This window comes from Manacus vitellinus, unplaced genomic scaffold, assembly GCF_001715985.3.
Source record: "Manacus vitellinus isolate BGI_N305 unplaced genomic scaffold, ASM171598v3 scaffold_3_pilon, whole genome shotgun sequence".
Taxonomy (NCBI): domain Eukaryota; kingdom Metazoa; phylum Chordata; class Aves; order Passeriformes; family Pipridae; genus Manacus; species Manacus vitellinus.
Window position 1 is genome coordinate 22,222,958 of NW_021940535.1, and position 23,569 is coordinate 22,246,526.

At 36.9% G+C, this 23,569-nt stretch overlaps 1 protein-coding gene across 1 annotated transcript in view; it reads left to right on the forward strand.

Annotated features, from left to right (window-relative positions):
• SKAP2 (src kinase associated phosphoprotein 2) overlaps window positions 1-19,601 on the forward strand; it is a 107,686-nt gene extending 88,085 nt beyond the window's left edge. Inside the window, exons 9-12 of the mRNA XM_018075889.1 lie at window positions 1,781-1,846; window positions 8,183-8,295; window positions 17,691-17,792; window positions 18,977-19,601. Coding sequence (XP_017931378.1) covers window positions 1,781-1,846; window positions 8,183-8,295; window positions 17,691-17,783 — 272 coding nt within the window. The 3' untranslated portion in view covers window positions 17,784-17,792; window positions 18,977-19,601. The remainder of the gene's footprint in view (window positions 1-1,780; window positions 1,847-8,182; window positions 8,296-17,690; window positions 17,793-18,976) is intronic.
• The last annotated feature ends 3,968 nt before the right edge of the window (window positions 19,602-23,569 follow it).

The following is a 23,569-nucleotide window of genomic DNA, read 5'->3' on the forward strand; positions in this document are numbered from 1 at the left end:
TGGTGCAACCGTGGTAGGGAAGCCACAGAATATCAGTGCCTCCTAGTGCTCTGGACAGCACATAGAGATGCATTTTTGCCATTTATGCTCCATTTGTGAGTTCTTAAAATAAACAAATGAGCATACTTGGAAATATGCAACAAGTGTTAATGCCAAGTAGGGGAATACATTTGAATGCAGTAAATAGTTTAGAGTGTTTTGTGAGTACTGCAGCTTCAGATTTCTCCTGTTCTATTGTTAGGTTTTTTTTTTTTGATTCCACCCCCCTCCCCCATTGGCTTAAATAATAGTTTATAATCATCTTGACCAGACTTTTAACTAGTCGAGTCAGAGAGCAAAAACTCTTGCTGGCTTACTAGGGTAGAATTTCAAAACTCTTTGTGGAGTGAATCTTCTGATGTAACTGTAATATTTGTAGGACTGTGTATAGAGGTTAGCAGCAATTATGCATACTCATTCCAACGGGTCTACTCTCATGCTTTAAACATCTGCTTTAATGTTTGCAAGAACAGTCTTGTGGATAGATTAAATTTTTACAAGGCTAAAAATCCTTTGAACTGTTCATATAAAATTCACTCTTTGTCAAAGTATATGGGCAATTACATAAAAGTTGCACAATAAGGAACATTTTAAAAGCTGTGAGTTATTTGTCTGTTGTCTGTCATTAGTAAAATATTAAAATTAGTTGCTGAAATGTGTGCCTTAAAAAGAAGCATGACTATCTGTGTAAGATGTGATGAGTAGCAAAGGCAAATAATTTAAATGTATTAGAAGTCCAATTCTTGTTTCAGAAGTGGGTTTATCAATATACTATTTCCTCATTCATACAGCAACCTTGTCAGTTTTGATATACTGTAAATGCAAAGATAAATTTGTTTCTACTTCCTTATGAACCTAAAGACAGAATACAGCTAAAAATCTCATAGTTTTTTCCCTTTTTTGCCTCATCAACAGAATTGTTGACTGTGAAATGTGAGAAGCAGATCTGATGTCCCTGTACTGAATGGAGTGTGGATTTACTTAAGCGAGAGTCTGGGCATGAGAGAATTCCCTGTCTGTGCTGGACAGGAAGTATGGAGCACATCTTTCGAAATTGCCTGTGGGGATTTCAGTGTGTTCCAAGTTTGCTAGCCAGAAAACATGCTCCAGAGCCAATCGCTGCCAGGCTTTCTCTTTTCTTGCCCCTAAACTTGCACTGAGCTGTTTGATACAGTTTGACTTGCTTAAAACCATGGTCAAGCACAGTGGGCAGGAGTAGTGAAGGCATGGCATCTATAGTGGCTGTGTTCCCATCATGCAGATGTCAAGTTAGTGTGTATGTAAGACAGTGCTGAAGGTGAGATGTCCTCTGCCTTCTCTGCATACTGCTCTTAAGAACGGAGTTCTTTCGTGGGCTGGGGATACTTTTTCAATCCTCAGTTTCATTTTCTTTATCCTGGCAAGAAGTGTATGTAGCAGAAGATGATCCTCATTCTAATTGTCTCAGAATGACTGAAAAACAGCAGAACTGCAGCTCTCTATATGATTGCCCTCAGAGGAGAGTGAAAAGGGAAACAGATGTTCGTAATTGAGATTTTGAAAGAAAGCTCTTGGAGTGTTTGGATGGGTGGGGGAAACCACAGAAATAACAATGTTCCAACTTCTGTATAAATGTAAAATAGTAAACACAGTTTACAATCTGGAAATGTAGAGTGTGGCTTTCGGACTGATGGGGGCTGTAATTCCTGTTAGCTGAGGCGTCCCTTCGAAGTTTCATCTGCAGTTATGTGTTTTGCAGAAGAACAGGTTCCTTCAAAGGCTGAAGTGCCAAGAAAAGAGAGCCAGGAGGATGTTAGCACTGATTCAGGTAATTAAAACTTTTCCTCTCTATTTTGTTTATGCTCTTTATTTTTACCTTTATTTTCTTGTCTCTTCCATTTGGTGTTTTAAAATAATGTTTTTATAGCTCTGTAAAGCTGTCTTTTTACCCGAGTATGTGATAGCAGCAAAACTGCTTAGCACCACTTAGGATGCATGAAAACCACTTGAGAAGGATTTATAAAGTAAGCCAATTTATACAAGGTATTCCTTCCTGAATTACTTTGTAATGACTCAATTAGCTTTCATTTCTGCACAAAGGAGATTTAGTTGCATAAATTAGCTTATCATCATTGAGGAAGTGTCACTGCTAAAGGACAGTTTATAGATACAACATGCAGTTGCTGTCAAACCTATAAGAATGTAATATAGACATCTGTGTATACTTTGTGCTTGAGCAGAACAGACTTCTGCCATTCAGAGACTAACAGGGGACAACAAGTTGCCCAAGGGACTGGCAATGTAGACGTCTCTGAAAAGGTCAACTTGACACAGGCTCTGACAATCGACCCAAAGCTCTGTCTTCTTTGATAAAAATCAGATAAACTTAAGACCACTAATTGATCTGCAACCTGTTTAAATGTTGGCCATGCATATCTTCATTGCATATGATTACCACAGAAAGCAAATGAATTGGGTAAGAAATGCCAGAGTCCAGTGACAGCAGCATGAAAATTGGAAAAGGACAGAAATGCCCAGAAAGGCTGTGAAGGATATTCTCTCAGCTTTAGCTTGGCAAACTGCCCTTGTGCTAATTATCTCTGGGACTGGAAAAATAACTGCATACACCATGTAAAGTCATATGGCCAGACAACTTTTCTTGACAGAAAGGTATTTCCAGTTATGCTTAAAAACAAGATATATTTGTGTTTCAAGGGTGCAGACCTTTAGATAAACTACTGGTGATTTGACACAGCAAGTAGTGAAGACTGTTCCTTATCAGACCTTACACCTTTTTGAGATCTGCTGCATTGTAACTGTGACCTGCACTGACATGCAATCTGGCTCTCCTTCCCCCATCGTACATAATACACATAATTCTTTCAGGGCTGTCAAGGAAGGGGTGGGCAAGAAGAGTTCCTTTAGGAAGTAGCTCTGCAGTGCTCTTCCTGTTGCAACATGTGGAGAGGAAACAGAGGCCTGATTTCCTGACCCATACAGGAAAGCAGGAACAGGTTGCTGTGAGGAGTTTTGGGTTGCTTTTCTTGGAAAGGAAGCAAGAGCCAAGTCATCAGATGCTGTTAGCATTGTGCTCTGCTAAAAACATGTGTAAAACAACATGACTCATTACAGCCTTAATATTTAGTACTCATTTAGACATTACTGTAATTATAAGAGTGTGTTGTCATAATGGAGCATGGGGTCAATCCAATTATAAAGTTACCAACTGCATTGGTTTTTTTCACTAATGTATCTTCCCGAAGTTCTAATTGGTCATATTTTTAAGAAATCAAAACCTTAGCATGTAGAGTTTTGAAAAGTTTTAACTGCTATGAGAACAGCCCCATCAATCCTACTAGTGTTTGTGTAATGTCTTTGAAAATACTAGAGCAGTTCCCCCCCAGATATCAGATTCATTCCAAACAATAACTTTCTCATCTGATCTTACATATTTCAGTATTTAATACTGGTAATTTTTTTGACTTTAGGGCTGAGTTGACATGAGTATTTCTGATGGCCATCACATCATAAGTATCTGACTTGACTCAAGATTATTTCGTGATTGTCCACACAAACAGTGCATACATTCTTAAATTTAATTTATTGCCTAGCTTTACTAAACCTGAACTTCACAGAAAATATTCTGTAAATTTTCTGTGAGCTCAGGCTGATAAGTGCAAAAAAAGGTTTCTTTTTTTTCCTACTCTTTTCTTGTCCTAACATATCTCGGCTTCAATTAACTTGCAGACTTGAGTTCTTCTTATTCTGTCGGTCTTGATGCAGACTGTTGCTGCTGGATAGCTTTACATTAATTGCTAGTGACCTATTTATTTTAAAATACCAAAGCATTGAAGAGTTTCAGTTATGGCTTGCTTGGTCTTTCTTGCTATGACTATCTACCCATTATCTTTCCCACAGTCACTGTTTCAATAAGTGGCATGTTTTGTGCTGTATCAGTGTAAATATGTTGATTTTAGAGTAACTAAGGAGCAGTAAGAGAAAGATAATACTGAACAGTTTGAGCTAGATTAGAGTTTGAGTCCAAATAAATACACTATAATTATTTTCCCCTTATTTCCTAACTTTTCTGGCCTGTAGGATAAAGGGCAAGTAAGGCATTTTTTGCAGTTTAGGACATTGTCAGAACAAACAAACACCAGTGTTCTTTAACAGGGTTTGGCTTGTCTGGGCATTGAGACTCAAAACCAAGAGTCACTTATGTAAGATACTCATTCTGGTAGCATTAATTTTCAACTTCACCTGTATCTCCATCTTTAAGCCTTCAGTATGGTAAATACTGAGCACATCATTAATAAAAGGGGATACAGTTTGTATTTTTCAAATATTGTTAAGTAATCTTCAAATCTGACGCTATTAACTTTTGAAGAATCTTATTAATGAGTTGAAGAACATGAGTCAGAATGGCCAGCTGTTTAATATACTAGGCAGTGGACCATGGTTGTGAAAGGAAAGCATACATATGTATTCCTTCATTCCACAAGTGATGCATAGGCAAATAATACAACTACTAGCTCTAAATCACTACCATAGTAGGGTTTGCTAGCTTAGATGCCATCAGTGTTGAAATGGAAATTAGACACAATCACATTTATTCTAATGTTTTAGGTAGTGCATTTTCATATTTTTTCATATTTTTTCTTCCCCATGTCTTTTGTGGTTTTTAGAATGTTATTGTAATTTTTTTCCCTTGAGTAATTCATAGGCATTCTTAAGTTTTAAACAGTAGTATTTGTGGTGCATGCTTGAGTGATATATTTGTCAGATTTTTTTTTTTTTACCTGAACTGTTCACCTTTCTTTCTTCAAGGATGTGTTGACAGATGCCAGCGTTTTTCAGTGAAATAAGCAGTCTGAGACTACTGTCAAAGAGACTGGCAGACATTGCCTTTTGATCTGTCAAACTCTGAAGTGTTTTCATCAATATATTGGACAAAAATATCTATTGTTGCTATTACTGGAAAAACAGAGATGGCAGAAGAAAACCATGAGGAATTCTTTTTGGATAGTAGTTCATCCAGATAGCTGTCCTAGAATAAAAGAAGCATTTTCTGAAGAAAAAAACTATCCAAAATCTTGCTTACCCATTTCTTGTCATTGGTAATCTTAAAAGCAATGGGTAGGTAAATACAAACTGCTTTCTGCCCTCTGCCACACACTTAACTTTTTTTTAATCATGTCTTATTCGTATTTATGGCCTAAATGACCACAACTTTAAAATATGACAGACTTTAGTTTAGTGATTATGTCATCATAGTATTTTTAAGGCACGTGACATTTCATAGTATATGAGATTAGAGTGTGATTGTGACAGAGTAATGCCGGAAAATCAATACCTTTTGAATTTGAACTCTAATGAGCACGTAAGTTCTTGATGCTAAATCCATCTGTTTTCAGGTATTACATGTATTTAAGAAGCTCCATATTATTTCATTACCATATAAATAACAAATTCCTTTACACAGGCCCCATGGTTTTGTTATATACCATTTTTCAGAGGCAATAAAATGAAATTTGTCAGGGTCTTCTCAAACTGAAAGAGGGACTGAAGTAAGAAAGAATTGGCTTCTGTTTTGCAGAGGTTTTTGCAAGTTTTTTTTTATTCTACCCCTGTGTTTGTGAGGCACTATGAATCATATTATGAAGCATTATTCACTTTAGATGTATAAAATCTGAAGTTACATTTACAATTATCTTTTATGTGTGTGTAGTTGCTCTTACAGAATTTGGAGAAATTTGTACTGGTGGGCGTGAGAGGGGTTTTTAAATTTGAAATTAACACTTCTTGGAAGACCAGCATAGTTGTTTACAAACTTAAAACTCTTACTTTCTTTCCCTGTTTTTTGTTTCTGTGCTCCTGATATACTGGTATATGTTTGTCTGAAAAATGTGGCTTTCTGATTTAAATGACCTTAGTTTATGTTGAATTCACAAATGAGGGCACAGAGTCCTGGTTAGTCTGTGGTCAACATTGTCATTGTTGCAATAAGCTTATTTTAAAATGCATCTTTTCCAGTGTTGCCATGTTCTTAGTTGATTTGCTTTCCCACTTTAAGACTCAATTAAATGCTCATGATGAACATATAGGGAGAGATGTGTGTCCCCCACTACAGTGTCTCTTCTGTTGCAACTCCCATTAGTGTTAACAGGAGTTACTTCAGGCACACAAAGGTAAGAACAGAGCTCAGAGTGGTAAAGGTCAGCATGAAAAGTCTTGATTTCTCTCAGTGCAGTTCTGAAGAAGTAAAAATCCTGATTAATGTATTTTAAACCAAATCAATAAGCTAACTGCTCAAAGATTTGAAAGGTGGGATATACTGAAATAGCTCTTTTTGTTTATACTCACATGGGCTTATGTTATCTTTTACAAGATAAGAATTGGGAACTGTGATCAGTACGATATCAAAACATGAAGGAGAGATTCTGATTTAATATTTATCACAAATTAATTTTGTGGTAACCTGTGTTGGTAAATAGTGGAGTAAAAAATAGGAAAGGCCAAAATTTGGAGAAGCAACACTTCAAAGCGATTCACTTCAAAGTGATTTTGCCTTCCTCTTGAAATGATAATGTCTAGGCATTTTAGAATAACCAAATCATATTTCTGAGTGATTGGGAGCTTTATATGTGTATCTAATTGCTGCTTTTGGGGTGAGGACAGAAGAATTCAGGCACTGGCAGCCAGAACACCCCCTAGTGCTACATAGGAAGTCATAGCTCCTAATCACCAGTTATGGAAAATTAAATGGTGGGTAATTGGCATTGCAGCTTTAAATTCAAGGTTGTAAATATTTAGCCTTATGACAGTATTGCCATCCAAATAAAATAGCACAGAATGCAGACTGAAATGGAAAAATAGAAAACAAGCTCTTCTTGCTCATACAGAGTGTATTAAAGTTCAAATCTAAGTATTTGCCAAAATAGGAAAGAGCACAAGTTGAATACTGCTATTTTTTTTATAGCGTGACGCTTTCTATCACTTGATGCTTGATGTTTTAACAGGATTTTTTTGGTAATAAAGTGAACCAATCATGATTAAATTGTAAACTATAAATAATGGTGTAGAGTGCTAACGACATGCAAATGTAACTGGTATATGTTGGAATAACCAGCAAGCCTGCTGTTCAAGGATCATATAACAAAACTAAGATGACAGCCTTGATCCAACCAGTTCAGTGATATTTATGTTATCAGAATTAGAAGATAGCTTTCCAGTGATGTAAATTATTAGTACATATACATTCTGTCTGGTTAGTGTATACATAATGTAACTGGTCATCTTAGTGGTATTGCTTACATTCTTTTTGCATTAACTCATCACACTCCATTCTCATGGAATTAAAAACAGGAAATAGTTTGCAGTGTAACAGAAGCACCCAGTGTATTTAACTGTGTGTGAGTGCTGTGTTTCAATAGATGTGCTCTGTATTGTAAATGTATGACAAAGCATTTATTACTGTGTTATTGCCGTATTACAGAGCAAAGAGTGCTAAATAATCAATCAGTTAATGGTCTGTATGGCAGCTTGAACACAGCACATCCATTGTGCTTATGCTGTTAGAAGGATGAGTTTACGACTGTAGTGTAGTTGCATGTTTAGCCAGAGCTTAATGTCCTAAACTGGAGCTGACACAAATATTTTTGAAATGCAACTTCAGCAACAGTTTCCAAGTTCTCTAATATTTCAGAAGGAACAATCAAGGATTATCTCAAAAGTTCTCAGAGAAGCTCTTTAATTTTGTTGGAACAGGAGAGGAGGGGGAGCGTATCACAAAATACTTACTTTGGCTTCCTTTCACAGATTATTATTAATCATATTCTAAGAATTTCATCAGTTTCAAGTTGAGATACATATATGGCTTGCTAGAAATGTACGTGTGGAGGAAAACTAGGTGCTTTAAGTTGCAGCTGGAAAATGCTTTGAAAACCTGTAGCTACATGTCTCTCAGTGATGCAACTTGCCAGTGAAGGGCTTGCACATTAAACTTGTTTTCTACTTGCTTTTGTGGTATGAAAGAGATGTTTCTGAAAAAAAAGGAATAAGAAGTGTGTGTTAATGAATTGCATTGTACCATCTGGAGATTTAAAGTGTAACTTTAGTCCCTCAGTCTTTATCCTTTTCTAATTAGGTGCTGTTTTCTTTGCAGATAGCGAAAATATCGATTATGCCAATTTCTATCTGGGTTTGTGGGACTGCACAGCAGATGTACCTGATGAGTTGACATTTAAACGAGGTGACGTTATCTACATTCTCAGCAAGGTATGAGGTGCTACTGGGGGCTACATAGTTGTAAAAAGAGAGACATGGCAGAAGGACACATTCCCACAGTTCTATGGGGGGAAATTGGCACTCCCTTTCAGATCCTTTGTTTGCAACCAGATATTCACTGCAATTAATTATTTTGTCAAATGAACTATAACCACATTTAAAACATAGCTGTGTAACAGGAATTAACTTAAAAGCATGTTTATTTACTTGTTAAATCTTGGCTACCATTTGTTAACTGATTTAACAGGAGACAATGTGCTTTCTGCTTGCAAAAGTTAACCTTGTAGAATTTTAAGTTATCTTGTATGTTATGTTTTTTGTTTCCTGTTTTATATTCCTGACTGTGCTAATTCTGACTTTTTTGGGATCTTGCTACAGAAGATGTGTTTTTTTGAACTATGCTTTCATCTTTGTATGTATATTGTAATTGTTCTGACAGCTCAGATTCCAAATTTGTTTGCTCTGACAGATTTGGGCAATTTTTAATTGCAAACTTTCCTGTTTGCAAAGCAAATGAGAAATATAATTCCTTTAATCTGAATTTATGCTTAATTGATGAAATGTAAGCATGAAGTATAAGCATGAAATTTTATTCTACATTAATGTTGGTTAATTTTCTTACTTTTCCTTAACCTCCCTAACAAAACCAAAACCTCTCCTAAAATATATATCTCGTGGTCTATTGAAGTCTACTTCTGAACAATTAATCAAAGGAAATTTCTGTTCCCCACGTATTAGAAAAAAAGCTGAGCTTTTAAAGTTCTCACTGAAAAAAACCTGCCTTCAAAACATATGTAGAATATAGATCTAATTGCCATTCAGGGTAATTAGTGCCAAAAATATTGTAGGTCATTTAAATATACAAGTAGGTGCATGAAAGCTAAAGACTTAGTTTGTCTTAGTTTCAAACTCTTAAGTTTTGTCACAATTGCTTTAAGTCTTCTGTGATACCTTTAAGTATGTTTCTGGATAATAAATGTGACAGCTTCTGTTTTAAATAAATTTAAGATTTATGGATAGAAGGATCTATAAAAATATAGAAGATATATTACTAATAGTAATTTGACCGTGTATGTCTTTTGAGGTATTTCATCATCACTTAAGCTAATAACTGAATTGCATTACTAAAGGCTGAATAACGCTCTTGGATTGGGCAAACTTTCAGGCAGTTATGCAACACTAAAGAATTGTACTAATTTAAAAAAACCACCTCTTCCCTCTCTTCCTCACCCCAAAAAGCCCATGAGTGAATGGATTCCACTGCATGGGTTTGGCCTCTTTGTGGGTTGTGCTCTCTGGGTACAGTATGGGGACTATAAAATCTTAATCTTCAGCTCGTAGGTGAAAAAAATTGGTTGCTGCTCCTTCCCCAAAAAAGTGAGAAATTTAATTTAAAAAATGGAGCAGAATAAAAAAACAGTAGCTTAAGCTGTCGTGTGTATATCAACTGACTTGTTGCCGTGCCATGATTAATTCATAATCAGTCCTTGAAACAGGCTTGCTGCTGCTCCAGATATATAGAGTCTCTCTCTCTGGGATTGATTTCTACTCCAAAATATAGCCCAGAAAATTTGGCCCTGTTTCGCTTAAAGATTGTTACAGCTTTTTTGGAAAAAATGAGTGTTGGCTGCTACTGTCAGCTGAGAATTTAGGGTCCTTGGAGGGCAAAATGCCAGAGAATTATCCATCTTAACCTTCCACTTGATTCAGTTTCAAGGTCTGATCATTTATGAGCGCTTTGTTTGGTAAGTGAAAATATAACCAAAGAAAAAGTGAGCCTAGCCATCCTGAAGTGGGTCAACACTTTTCTTTAAAAATATTTCCTAATCCACTACATTAATACTTGGATTTTGTGGCAGTCGGCAGGCATCCTAGGCAATTCTTTTATTTTTTACACCATCTAGTGGTTGAAAATGAGAGATGCAGGTACTGACAGAGGGTTATGTGTATGGATCCAAAATGGTGTCATAAATTCAGCTTCAGCTGAACCTAGCTATGGCTTTATTGCCTTTCTATCATATGTCAGCCAGGTATGAACATTGCTCTTGAAAATCACTTTTTGCTGATAAGGAAGTAAGTACAGGTATAGTAGTGTTATAGTAGGAAGGGTGAAGCATTAACAAAATATCGAGCATATTTGTGCAACATGTAATAGTTCTTTGTTTTACAGTGAAATATAAATGGTGTAGGCTGCTCTGATGAATGTGTAAGACAGATATTCATCTCTCCCAGAAACAGTTATGCCAAAGCAATATATTTTTACTAGCTTTTCACATACCTTTACAGAAATTAGGGGAAAAGTGACTATTTTGTTTCCAAGAAGAGAGGTCATTATTACAACAGAAATAATTATGAATTGGTTTAGCAAATTTGGGCGCTTATAGAATTTAAATAAAGGAAGAGGAGCAATATGCTACCCGTAAGTTTCTAGGTAAACGCCTTTTAGAAAAACGAACCTGGTTTCAATTTGGCAGCGTTTGCTTCTTAAAATAGCTAGGCATTATGCAAGGACAAGTCCCTCATAATTTGCTTTAAACTGAGCATCAAAATTCAATGTTAGTTCAATGAGCATGAGCTCATATTCTGACAACAGAGATACCTGTGCCCGACTGGTATAATTACTGTAGAAAAACATGTTTTTCTTGTTTTAAAGGTGCATTCAAAAACTACCTTTTTTTTTACCCCCCCCCCCAAACCAACAAAAACAAACAAAAAAAAAACCAAACCCAACTTTGGTCTAGGTTTTTCTAACTTTGAGAGTTTCCCTCAAAAGTTGAGTTTTTAATCTGAGCAGAATTAACAGAACTATCTCAATACTACTGGTTAGCTTTTCTTTATTTAAAAAAGTAGTTAACTTCTCAGATTAATTGATCAATGTATCTGTAGAGATATACTATTATTATTAATTTATAGTATTCTTGAATATTCAAGTGTCTTTTATCACTTATGCTATGAATGATGTGAACTTTCAGAAAACTATATACCCCTATTCTATTATACAGTAAAAAAATATTTTATAGTTCTAATGATAAAGGGACTCTTTAATAACATTTTTTAGTTAATATTGACTATTAGAAAGTAACACTTTGGAGTCATGTTTGCTAAAAGGATGATTGCTCTTAACTCCTGCTCAGTTATGGGCTTGCCTTTGCTTTCAAGCCCATGTGATAAATGGGAAAACAGACCATGATACAAAAATCATTTTTATAAATCTTCCATAACTCTACTCAAGAAATCAATTTCCAGAAACAAAGATAACTGTGAATGGAGGTAGCTCGATTTTTTTTTCCTAAGTTTCGTATGCACAATTTATGCAAGTGCAGCACTAGCAGTAATAGTTTGTTTGCTTTAGGTGTATGTTTTGTGTTGTGAAATTCCATAGTTACATTGGCCAAAAGCAAGTAATAATGAAAATTTACCTAGATGTTAGCAGGCACCTGCTTAGTAGAATTACAGACATTTCTGTACTTTAAAGCTAATTTAACATCCATGTTATTTATATTTATATTTAAATAGCAAATAATTTTTAAATTCAAAAAGTATATCTCAAACTGGAATTCTCCTTACCTGTTATTATTTCATTACATGCCAATGCTGTTCAGTCTGATATTTATGAGTCATGGAAATCTCATCTGTGACTTAACCTTTTGCACTAGAATTTTTTATGAAAGTAGAGCATTAACTTGGTGTTTAGATTACCCTTTATTCAGAGATTGTAGGTTTCCAGCATGGCAGATTTTTGTTCTTTCAACACAATAAATGTCTGTTAAAATGCTCACATCTCAACCTGTATTTTTTACTTATTGAAAAGACAAACAAAGAATCTTCATAGCTTGGGTTACTGCCTATGAAATAAAGTGCAACTTAACAATGCAGCTGTTTCAGAATCACTGTGAGCATTTTGTACACTATCTGTATAATCTTAATAAAATGTATTTATTCAGTATTTTCTCAAAAAGATATCAAAGGCATACTAAAATCCTGAGTATTTCTTTAGTCAGGCTGTTTTCTGGCTGAGCATACTGAGTATGTTTAAGAGTAATTTCTGTTTCCATGACCATACTGCCTATGACTCCCCTAGCAAATGGGGAGTACCAATAGAAGCAGATTTGCAGAGTGAAACACTAGTGCTTGAGGCCCCGGTGTCCACACTATACTTTTTGAAAGCTGCTTGATGTCTGAAGAGGTCTAGCATGGTTTTGTGGAATGAGAACAAATTAATGGTTAAAGTACATTCAGGTGTATCTTCCATTTTAATTTCATCTTAAATAAATGTAGTATGTGTGCTCTGCCAAGTTAGCCAATGTGGGGAAAATGGGAGCATTGAGTGATTCACTTCAGTGGGATGCTTCTGATCAAAACTAAAATGCTACACCAAAGTTGTACATTACCCTTTTTCTGGCTTGTTTAGGTATATTCCTCATGGGAGGGGAGGTGAATAAATACATGTCTAAACACAAGATAAAAGTGAAGGCCTTTAGATAGAAGGCTAGTTAAGACTAATGCAAAGTGGCTCTAGGTCTGCTGGATTGCATACTGATAATATTTAAGCCTTTACCTACCTGATTAGAAAAAAATTTGGCCTTGTGTCATCTAATGGAAAATAAAATGGCCTTTTTATTGTTCCAGGGTGTTTTCTGGGGACACTTTTGGTTCAGAATTCAGTCTGCTTACCATGATTTATATTGGAAATCTTTAATTGGTGTCTATTTCATCTCATGTTATTGTGGGAAATAAAACCTAATAATGCAACCATACAATAAATCTGAGGTTTATATTTTTAAAGATGACCATTTTATTGCTGTCTTAAAACAACTCTACTACCTGTGAAGAAGTCTCATTCACTTATCTAAAGCATTTGTCATTCTTTGCTTTTTAGAGAAAATGCTGTTCTGTGCCAAAACTGCTCCCTGGTTGATAGTGTATCATTCAACAATTACACCAAAGGAAGTTCTAAAACTTTTTAGCTAGTATGAATCTCCTGGATGAATTAGAGATGTTTTAAAATATTTTCTTGCCAAAATTGCCCCCCAGGATAGTCTTTGAAAAAAATTTATCTCTGCTTCCCACACATATTTAGCTTGACAGTAAAGGCTACTTATTTTAACCCCAAAGAAGGCTATAGATAAGTTTTGCTTTTCAGTTTTAAGGTTTGCAGATATTGAGCCTGTAAGTGAATATTACTCACAGTGCCACTGGAAGAGGGAAGGAGAAAAATGTTGAATTCACCCACTTCAGTCGTGGTTTTTTTTTTTAAATACCACTGCATTGTTTTCTTCAAGGCATTGAAACACAATGATGGTTTTCAGCAACTTTTTTTTAAAAAAACAAAACAAATAAGAAAACCCACTCCACAAACATGAAAAAACATACCATATGTATTTAAAAATGGGGACTAATTGCACAAGAACCAGATGTTCTCAACTTTTGCTGAAGTCAGTAGAAGTTAGTATGGTGCAAAGCATCTGGAGAACCTAATTTAGGCAGATGATCTGTTCTAAAGGTAGAGACTGTATTGGAGATTTTCTCTTTTTGCATGTCAGAATTGTCTTCTATAGAGGACTAAAATCTTGGATTTAAAAGATATCTATAGAAAACAGGTAGTGTGTTTCTAACTACCGTGTTTTCCCCAGTGCAAAAGCTTTTATGAGCAATGTCTCCTGGAGTCATGGGTACATACACATCAGTGCAGTGAAATTGGTGGGATGGGGACAAGGAGAAGTGCCTGCTCACAGTCTTCAGTTTAAAGCATTTAAAGAAACTGTAAACCCTGATGGGATTTTCCCCCTGCTGTCAAAGCATGCTGTACAGAGAATGTTTTGCCAGCATGTTAAGTCATAACCTGTTCCTTGCTGCCCTGTGAAATTACTTCACTTTGGTTAATAAATTTCTGCGAGGAAAAAAAATAAGGCACTCTAAGACAGTGGAAATGCAGAAGTAGCTTAGAAAGCATTTGGTCATTTGGTAAGGTTGTTGTTTCATATTATTGGGCGTAATATATTCCATTGCCCTGGTGCTTGTCTTCCAGGGGTTGTGGTGGCCCCCTCCTCTCCCCAGCCCTGCTAACATTGCCTGGTATGGCAAATGTGCTCCCCGTCACATGGCAGAGCGTGGCCGCACACTTGTGCATTCTCCTCATTGCATGGTGGCTGGATCTGGCCCTGCCCCCTCTCCTATCCCTCTATTTGCCTTGGAGCAATTCATTTTGCAGTTATTGAATTTCTTTGGAGAGTTATTTTCATACAGCGAGCATCACAGCACCTCTGGATCTTGATAGCGTTTCTACATAAGGAGAAAGAAGCTTTGTGTTAGTAATTACCTAACATTGTCAGGAGCTGACTGCAGGCCTCTTTCCAGTGATAACAGAATAACCACATAATGTAGCTTTATAGCACATGATTAATAGAAAATAATTACACATCCTACAAAGGGATGCAATATTTCTTATAAATTGACTACAATGGTTTCCTGTAGATTAAAGGACTCTTCATTATTTTATCAGTCCTTCTGAAGTATAGTTGCTTGCCTATGTTAGCAGTTAAGAGCTGAATGCAGTGAGGGATACCAGATGGTAAACCCAGTGGTACCTGAGATCTGAAGCTGATGCTTGCAAAAGCACCGTGCTTCCCAACTTTTATTCTTATAAAACTTCTAACTCCTGCATATTAATGCTTCCACATATTAATCATTACTTCCCACAAATGTGGACTGTAGACTTTTATTCTACACATCTTAACCAGCAATGATAGACATATGGACCTCACAACAGCAGTGTATTAATTAAATTGTATTGCTGTGAGGGAGTTTATAATTGATAACACTGATAGAAACAATACATCAATTTGCTTTTTATGTGTGACTTGAAGAAAGGACTAGGGGGCTGCTTATCTGCCTCACTAGTTAAGCACTCTTGTGGTACTGAGGACAGGAAGGAGTGGTTAGGAGTTTAAAGAGAAATGTCTGTACTTTAATCAGTTTAAAAGGGAGTGCTATCTAATCATTCTAAAACCTGAGATTAAAGTTTTATGTTCTTGGTAGCCAGGTATCTGCATTGTATTTTTGTTCAGACTTGTATAGACAGCAGATAGTTTAATTGGGATTCATGCTGCTCTTGAGACCCATGCAAAGAATAGTAATGTAAAGTAAAAGCTTCTGTATTGCAGTATTGTCTGTATGGTATAATGGTTGGAGTGAATCCTTAAATTAGTTTACTAGTCTGTTACATCAACATTCATTTCATCTTCTCACTTAGCTTCATGCTAGAGCAGTAAGTGGTGTATTAGTAAGTAGCAAAAACCAGAAAGTTTTCAGAACAGCAGCATGCTTTTAATTTTAATTTGAGGTATCTGAATTGTTTCTTTAAAAACAATTGTTTCTAAGTTCATGTAGTGTTGCTAAGTGGAACATTTTCAATGGGTAATGTAATCCACAGGCTTTTTCTGTGCCATTTGTCATATGCAGTTTAATGACTGCTTAACTGAGCCACTTCCCTCATTTCATGTATTGTTTGTTTTTTTGGCTGATGTCTAGCAAAACTTGCTTAATCACTCTTTTCAGTCACTTCGCGTATTCCAAGTAGCAGCTTAAAATCTTTTGTTGCTTTCTCTTGGAGAGATTTATTGCTGAGATTCCAGTAGTGTACGCGAGTGCTGCTCCTTTCAGCAATTTCCCACTGCAGTCTTGAAATCCAGTTTGTATATTTAAACAGTGTATTGTGACATAAAGCATAGATTTTTAAACAGGCTGATCTGGAACATTATAAACCTCAGTGTCAGGGTATTGTTTCGCCTTTAAGGATTTGGGGTGTAATGTGAAGCCCCATGGGAAAGGTTAGGAGCAGTTCTTAACTTCTGTGGAGAGCAGTGTGCACTGAAGATTAGATTCAGATAGATACCTCTAGACTTTCAAGACCAGACCCATCCCCAGCACTGATCTGCAGTGGAAAGGAGAAGAAGGTGGAATTATTTTTGCAGCTTTCTCGTTTGCATGTTCACATCATAAATGAAGGTGTTCCTGCTGCTTTTTATGTGTGTTTCCTTTAAATCACACTTGCTGCAGTATTTTATGGACAGCAGGATAGAATCTTTTAAATCACCAATTCACTGTTAAGAGGAGGAAGATGTTTAATTTAAGACTAGTGTTTAGCCTTCCACAATTAGCGTGCGTGTGCCTGCATGCAAGCATTTAAAAAAAATGGCAAAAAAAAAAAAGGCAAAAAAAAGCCAGGGCTCACATGAAGATGGGCCATCAGCAGGGCTTCAGTTAAAGCACAGGGAGAGCTGAGTACACTAAGCACCTCATAGGACCCCAGAGAACTCTTGACCAGGCAAAATATGCCAGCAGCAAATCATTATAGCTCAGGCTCTAATGAAACTCCATTAACCCTTAAGCTCCACTTGACTATTTATAACCAAAAAACTTTATCTACAGTCAAAATAATAGCTTTATCTCAGTAGGACCAGTAATTCAAAATCCTACAGCCTTTTATCTTCTCATCACAAGAACAGTGTAGCGGGAAACAGACGCTGCTTATCAGAGATATCTGTGTATTTTGTATTTTTCATGTTTGTTCCAAAGTAATTTCTGTCTTACGAATCATTCCTTTTTCAGTGGGGTCTCTGTTTTAATAATACTTCATTTGTAAGTCAATATATGTGTGTGTGCAATTTCAGCTGTTAAAATTTATTGAACCACTGTTAGGATTGATTTTAAAATATTTATCTCATAGGAAAAAATTAAATTTGGATACCACAATACTCTTACTTGGTATTGCTTTTGGAAGATATTATTTCTTTAAACTATTATAATTCATTTTGTTTCATATTTATCTCACTAAGCCTAAACAAATTTCAAACAAAAGTACATTAGTCATCTGTCAGGCATATGAGATCTGCCATAGAATTTCTGCAAGCCTAAAGCAATAGTAGACTTTGTCCGTAGAAAGATTATGTATTAGATATGTAGTGTTCCCTTCGCATTGAGCAAAGTAGTTTTTAAAATAAGTTGATTGTAAGTTTGAGTTTAGCCTTGTCATACTGAAAGAATCCCTGTTGATTCTTATATGTCAATGCTGTGCTATTAGATTTTGGTTACAAAGTTAAAGTTTTTGTATTTGTGATGAAGAGAGAATATTTTTAGTAGATGTTGGAGAAGTGTGGCCATAATTAAGAAATTTTCCTGAGTGTGCCTGGCCTTTTTAAAATTTAGCTTCTGCCTTTGCCTAACTCTGCATGTGAATGCCTATAACAAAAAGATATAATGTTTTAATTTTGAATTAAAATGGTTATAGCTGTATATAAGACAAAGCATCCATAAGGAGTTGCATACAAAACTCTATTGCATTTATATCAGACTAAAGGTTAATACTGCATATTGTTTTCAATTAGGAGTACGATGAATATGGCTGGTGGGTAGGAGAAATGAAGGGAACCGTTGGCTTGGTGCCTAAAGCCTACATAATGGAGATGTATGATATTTGAGAGGCCTGGGTAAGTACATTTTAATCCAATCTTCTGTAATGGCTTCTATGTTCCCTTGTTCTCTGTTTCATAAGTATGTCTTTCCTGGAACCTTTGTAGGAGTCCTGTTAACATAAAGATTATGGCAAAATATATTGACGGTTCAATTAAAATACTTTTTTTCTGGGATTCTATATGAAATATTAAACCACAGCGTACAAAGGATGATATATTTAATAACTATGTTCCTTTTGCAGATTTTTTTAAAATAAAATTGGTGCTGTTTCTAGTTAGTTTTGTTACTTTAGTAATATGTGTGTATCTCACTTTGCAGAAAACTGTGGAAGGGGATAGATACTTGGACTCGGTTTGATATGCATGTTTGAGGTTTTTTGGTTAAAGATGAACTTTCAACTTCCCTCTCCCTAATCAGGAGAAATCTGCACTTGAAATAAAGAGTGGTGTGCAGCTGCAGTTTACAGACCCAGCCTCTGAAGGAAGATTCTGCTGTACACATTTTGTGGTTTCAGTGAATGTAGTCAGATCGTTGCCTTGTGTACATTAAACATTATAAACTGTAATTGATCATAATTCTAAGGAAATGTTCCTCTTAGTCACTTTTTATAGAATTGTAATGATAGGAAATGAAATAGATGGTAGTTAACATATGGGGCACAAGCAGCCATATAGTGCCTGTTGCTCCTTAACATGCTAGCAGTTTTTATGTATAGCTGTAGGTTTGTGTTCTTTCGGGGATTTTTCGTGTTCCTCAGATTTAGAAAAATTAAGCTGAACTTTGAGGGTAAACTATTACTCAGTTCATGCATGCATTAACCTTTTAATGCTCACTGTATATCTTGTGCAGTTTCACCGGAAAATCGAGGGAAATTTATGTGTAATATTGCAAGTCTTCAGGGTATTCTGTTTCCAAATGGTTTTTTATGTTAGGTTTTAGGCAATGATTTATTTCTCTCATACATTTAGTATTGTATTGTTAATTACTATTTTGTTGACACACAATGAAGACTTGATTCTTTTGCTGATGTAATAATTTGGCCTGTGTGGATACCCTTCTGACTTGGAGATGGAATTCTATGAAAATTTGTGAAAATATATTCAACCTCGTGATTTTTGCTAAGTCAACATGAGCTAAATTGCAGGTAAAACATATTTTTGTCCATGGTAGAGCGGAATATTTTATCTGTACCTTACAGATACTTCTGCAGAGTCAAATCTGGATACCGTGGAATTCTGATACAAGTTGCGCAACAAATCTTCAATGCTACGTGGATTAGTACCTGCGGTCTCGCTGTCAAATCCAGAATGTTGTGGCTGAAAACATCGGTTGAAACAAAAAACTACGCTAAAATACTACCACTTACGGACAAGGGGTTGGGCAAGTCAGAGTTAATACTTTAAATACTCTTGTTTTGGAGCCGTGCTTTGCCATTAGCATGCAAGATCAACTTTTTTGAAGCTTTCCACACAGTTGATTTGTGCGACCCTTAATCTGCCAAGGAGGCTGATCAGGCCAATGTGCGAGTTGCTGAGCCTGTGCAGGTCCCTGTGTAGTTGCTTGTGCTGTTTACGCTTCAGGCGGACCCTGGGAACAGTGTGGGTTAAAAGGTAACGTTAGCCTGAACTCAGAATTCGGATCCTTTCAGTAAACTGAGATGTTATGCTTTGTGTTGGGTAATGTATGGTCCTTGCTGGTACACTGGATTCTAATAGACGTCAAACGGGGTACGGAGTTTTGTTTCAATTTTTTAAAAAGAGATAGTCATTGAAATGGATTCTGTGCGTTATCAGCAAAGCATTAAAATGATAGATTATAGTCTTCAGATCTTTTACTACTTTAATTTGTCAAGCGTACCGGTGGATTGTGTACAGAATGTGAAGCGTTAATAGCAGGGCTGGAAACGCTCCTTCTCCCTTGTTAACATGGCAGCGCCATAAATCTGCCCACCGAAATGGCTTTTTATTAATTGCGTGATTCCGAATCCCTCCACCATCACCACCTACTTTTTTTTGGAATAAACCCCGTCCCCCCCTCCCCCCATATCCTTGAGACCGAGTGCCTACGGACGAGACTTGTTTCAGCGCGGGGCCGGCGCGGGGGTGCCGGTGTCGAGCCGGGGGCGGCCCCGGCCCGGGCCCTGCGCTGCGCGGCTGCGGCGCTGGGTGGCAGCAAATTTTCATGGGACGGGAGGAGGCGGAGGCGGATCCCGATCCCGTCCCTGTCCCCTTCCCCCTCCGTGCTGTCCCGCGCCGCTTCTGCCTTTTTTCCAGGAGAGGGAGTCCTTACCCCAGCGATGAGGGGCAGGGCTGCCCAGAGCGGCCTCTCCTGGGTGGTGGCAACCAAAGAAATCAAGTGGCTTTTGTCTGTAGTTCTGCTTTAGGGCTTCCCCCTCTTGGTACTTGTGGGGAAGGGGGGAAGGGAAGTAAACAAACTGCCTTAACATTTAAAACGTAAAAGATATCTGAAACTCACTGGAAATGTCTTGGAATAACGTCTCGAACGAATGGTTTACTTTAAATCGGTGCAAATAACATAACCTTTTTTGGATAAGAAAATCTCTGTTAATACAACTTAAACAAAACTCGGAGGTAGAAAATGCTAATCATATTATTTTCTTTGTTTGCTTAGGTTGCACTTGCCTTTCCGTGAGCAGTGAGAGAGTGAATTTTATAAAAGGTGGTTGTAACTCATATATTGTACAGTGTTTTGCTTGATTATTTGCTCTGTTCTGGATTTGTATGATCCTGCCATTAGATCTTATAATAATGTTCTACTCTGCAAATTTTTAAGGTTCAAATAAAGTTTAATTGTTTGCAAACTGTTATGATGCTAATAATTCAACAGCCTGCTGTGTTACTAATGAAATTACTTTGTTATGATTAATTTGGAAAATAGTGTGTTGATTGTAGTAATTAAGCACAACAAGGTGAAGTAAATGATTCTAATGCCATCTGGCCTCCAGACTGAATGAAGAAATGAAATGGGGCTGTCATTTGAATTTATTCAGAGAAGTAAGGGTAATACAAATGCTTTCTATAGCAGAAGCACCCGGATATAACCGTGCCACTCTTTGGTATTTTTTCATGTACTTCTATAAATGGATAACTGGTTCACATATTTTTCCAGCATCTTGTTAGGATATACCTGTTTTTGCATACTTTCACAAATTGCACATACTGATGGCAGTGTATGCACCGGTTCTTCCATCAGAGAGATGTATGGATAAGATTTAGAGACGTTACATGCCTTGGCTTACCTTTTGGTCCTCTATTAATGATAAAAACTTTCTGTGACTGGAATTAAGCTGAAAGTGAATGCTAATTAAGATCCCATTCTATATTCAAAGCCAAATGCATAAACGTCTTTCTTTTTTGGCTCTGCAGCCTGAATATGACACAGTGTTAGAAGGAGCGTAAAGAATAACTCTTTAAAACATGATCCAAAGACTGTTGAAACTGAGAAGCTATTGAATTTGCTTGCTTCTGCATCGGGATCCTAGAACAGTAACTCAAAAACAGGCAATACAAGTTGAAAGTGCCTGTTGCTGAATACTCTTTATCCTCTTTCTGAAAGAGATGCAATTATTTCCATAAGCCAAACTAAACAAAAGAATGGCACTGACTTCTCTAAGCCAAATGATAAAAATCCATTTTTCTGTCTCCGGTAAAGCAAAATGGAGTTGTGGGTATAGATCAGAGTCCTGGCTTGATAAAGTTCAGTGGGACCTGTAGGAAAGCTGTAAAATATTAAAATGTGATGAAAGTACCCAGGTAGATGACAGTGGTGTGCTCTTCAACTGCATAAGCCTTTTGATGTTCCTCTCATTTCTCTCCCTCAAGTTGATGAAAAATTTATTAGTGTGTAACTGTGGAAATAAGCATATGCATGGAAACCTTATAAACAACTTTCCACTTTACATAGCACAAAGTACTGATAAACTCCGTAAGACCTTCACTTACCAGGGTTTCTCTGAAGCTGACGTTTCTCAGAGAAGCGTCTGCCTAATTCCATCTTTATTTAAAAAAAAATGACACTGAGCTCAGCAAAGAATGCTCTGTCAAATCTCTGCTTTAGAGTTCGTTTCCTGCCCAGCATCCAGTGTCTTACTGTGAGGGACCAGGACCAACCAACTTCAAACTAGGAACTTAAAATCATGGATTCGAGCTGGGTGTAAGCAAAGGTATTTCATGCTTCTGGGATGAAACCGTGATTTGACTGGTCTTTCCTTGTTACAGGAAGAAGTAAAAAGGGCTGAGGTGGTGGCAGGTTGTGCAGATCAAAGGGATGCAGCTTTTCTTATCCAACTGTCTTGTGCCAAGGAATATATATATTTTCCCTTTAAATTGTAAAGCAGGTCAGGCAGTGATAAGCCATGAATTGTTATATCATTATATATAATCTTTTACGAATTTGTTTAGGAGTGCTTTTGTAATGGGATCTAGACAATTCTGTTTCTGCTGTATGGAATTTTCCTTAGTCCAGACTCCCACACAGAGAAATTCATAGGGAGCTGAGTTCAAAGCAGAGACAGAACCTCTGCACCTGAAAGCTATGCCAACATGAGTCAAATTTAAAACTGAAAACGTCAGTTTCTTCCCAGCCTTTTGGGAGGAACGAATCTTGTAATTAACAGGAAAAGCTTAAAAATCCAATGTGTCATCTTGTAGCAGCATGTGGGAGAATAAAGTACAACAGTGCAGGCGGTCTGAGAAGAAGAGCTACTGGTAGATGAAGAGGCAGATAGTTTCAAATGCCACTAAAAACCAATCTATCTCTATTAATTTTCTGCTGTAGCAAACTGATGTGTTGGAGCTTTTATTCTAAAGTATCCTCACTGGCTCAGAACCCATAGAACAAACTTCCTTTCACCCTCTATTGTAAAGCAAGTGCTACTCCATAAAGATATTTGATGGCTAATGAGCATTTTACAGCAAGACTTTAAAGTTTATACTGTGAGATAAAAAAAAAAAATCCACATTCAGTTACAGTGGGAGGATTTATGTTGGCAGAAGAGAATTACCAGTTTGGCCACTTCCAGTCTGCCGTAATTGCTTGCATATTTGTAAATAGTGCTTTGGGATTTTTAGTGGCCACAGGCAATCAGGATTTTAGCTTTACACCTCATGGTGCAAGACAGGTATGTAGCACCACAGAACTGACCCCCGTGCAGAACTGCCTGGTTCAAAGGAAAAAAAGTGTTGCACAGGATCATTATCAATCTTTCAAATGCCAGCAGCATGGACATGTGCCTTGGCAGTCTCCCACCCAAGAGCTGACATGGCCCAATGCTGCTTTTTAACAGTCAAATCTAATGGGGTCAGCATGAGAAAGGCAGAGCACAGACAGTCTGACAGGCATGGGCAACTCAGTTTATTCATTGATGGTCTTCAGCCTCTGAGACTTCTGAGTTCTGTTTGGAAGGGAAAAGATGAAATCTGTAAACAGTCACATGGCATCAGAAAAGCAGAGGGACCTTCTTCCTTTTCTGTCTCGCCTCTGAGAGGACTGCCATTCTTTCCTTATATTTAAATTAAAAGCAGTCAGGCATGAATGCACATGTATGTGTAGGAAGGAATGGGTTTTATTATATCGTCACTTACAATCATGTTTTGATGTTGGTTTCTCCTTTCTAAAAGGTGTTTATGTCGGCATGCTCATAATGGCCACACTACCATTACTATAGAAAAAAGGTATTTCTAGCTTTTAAAAACAGTTATTTCTAGTTGTTGGAAGGCTCTAGTCTAATAACTCCTGTTGTCCTACATTTCCCACCATCTTAGTGCATTGT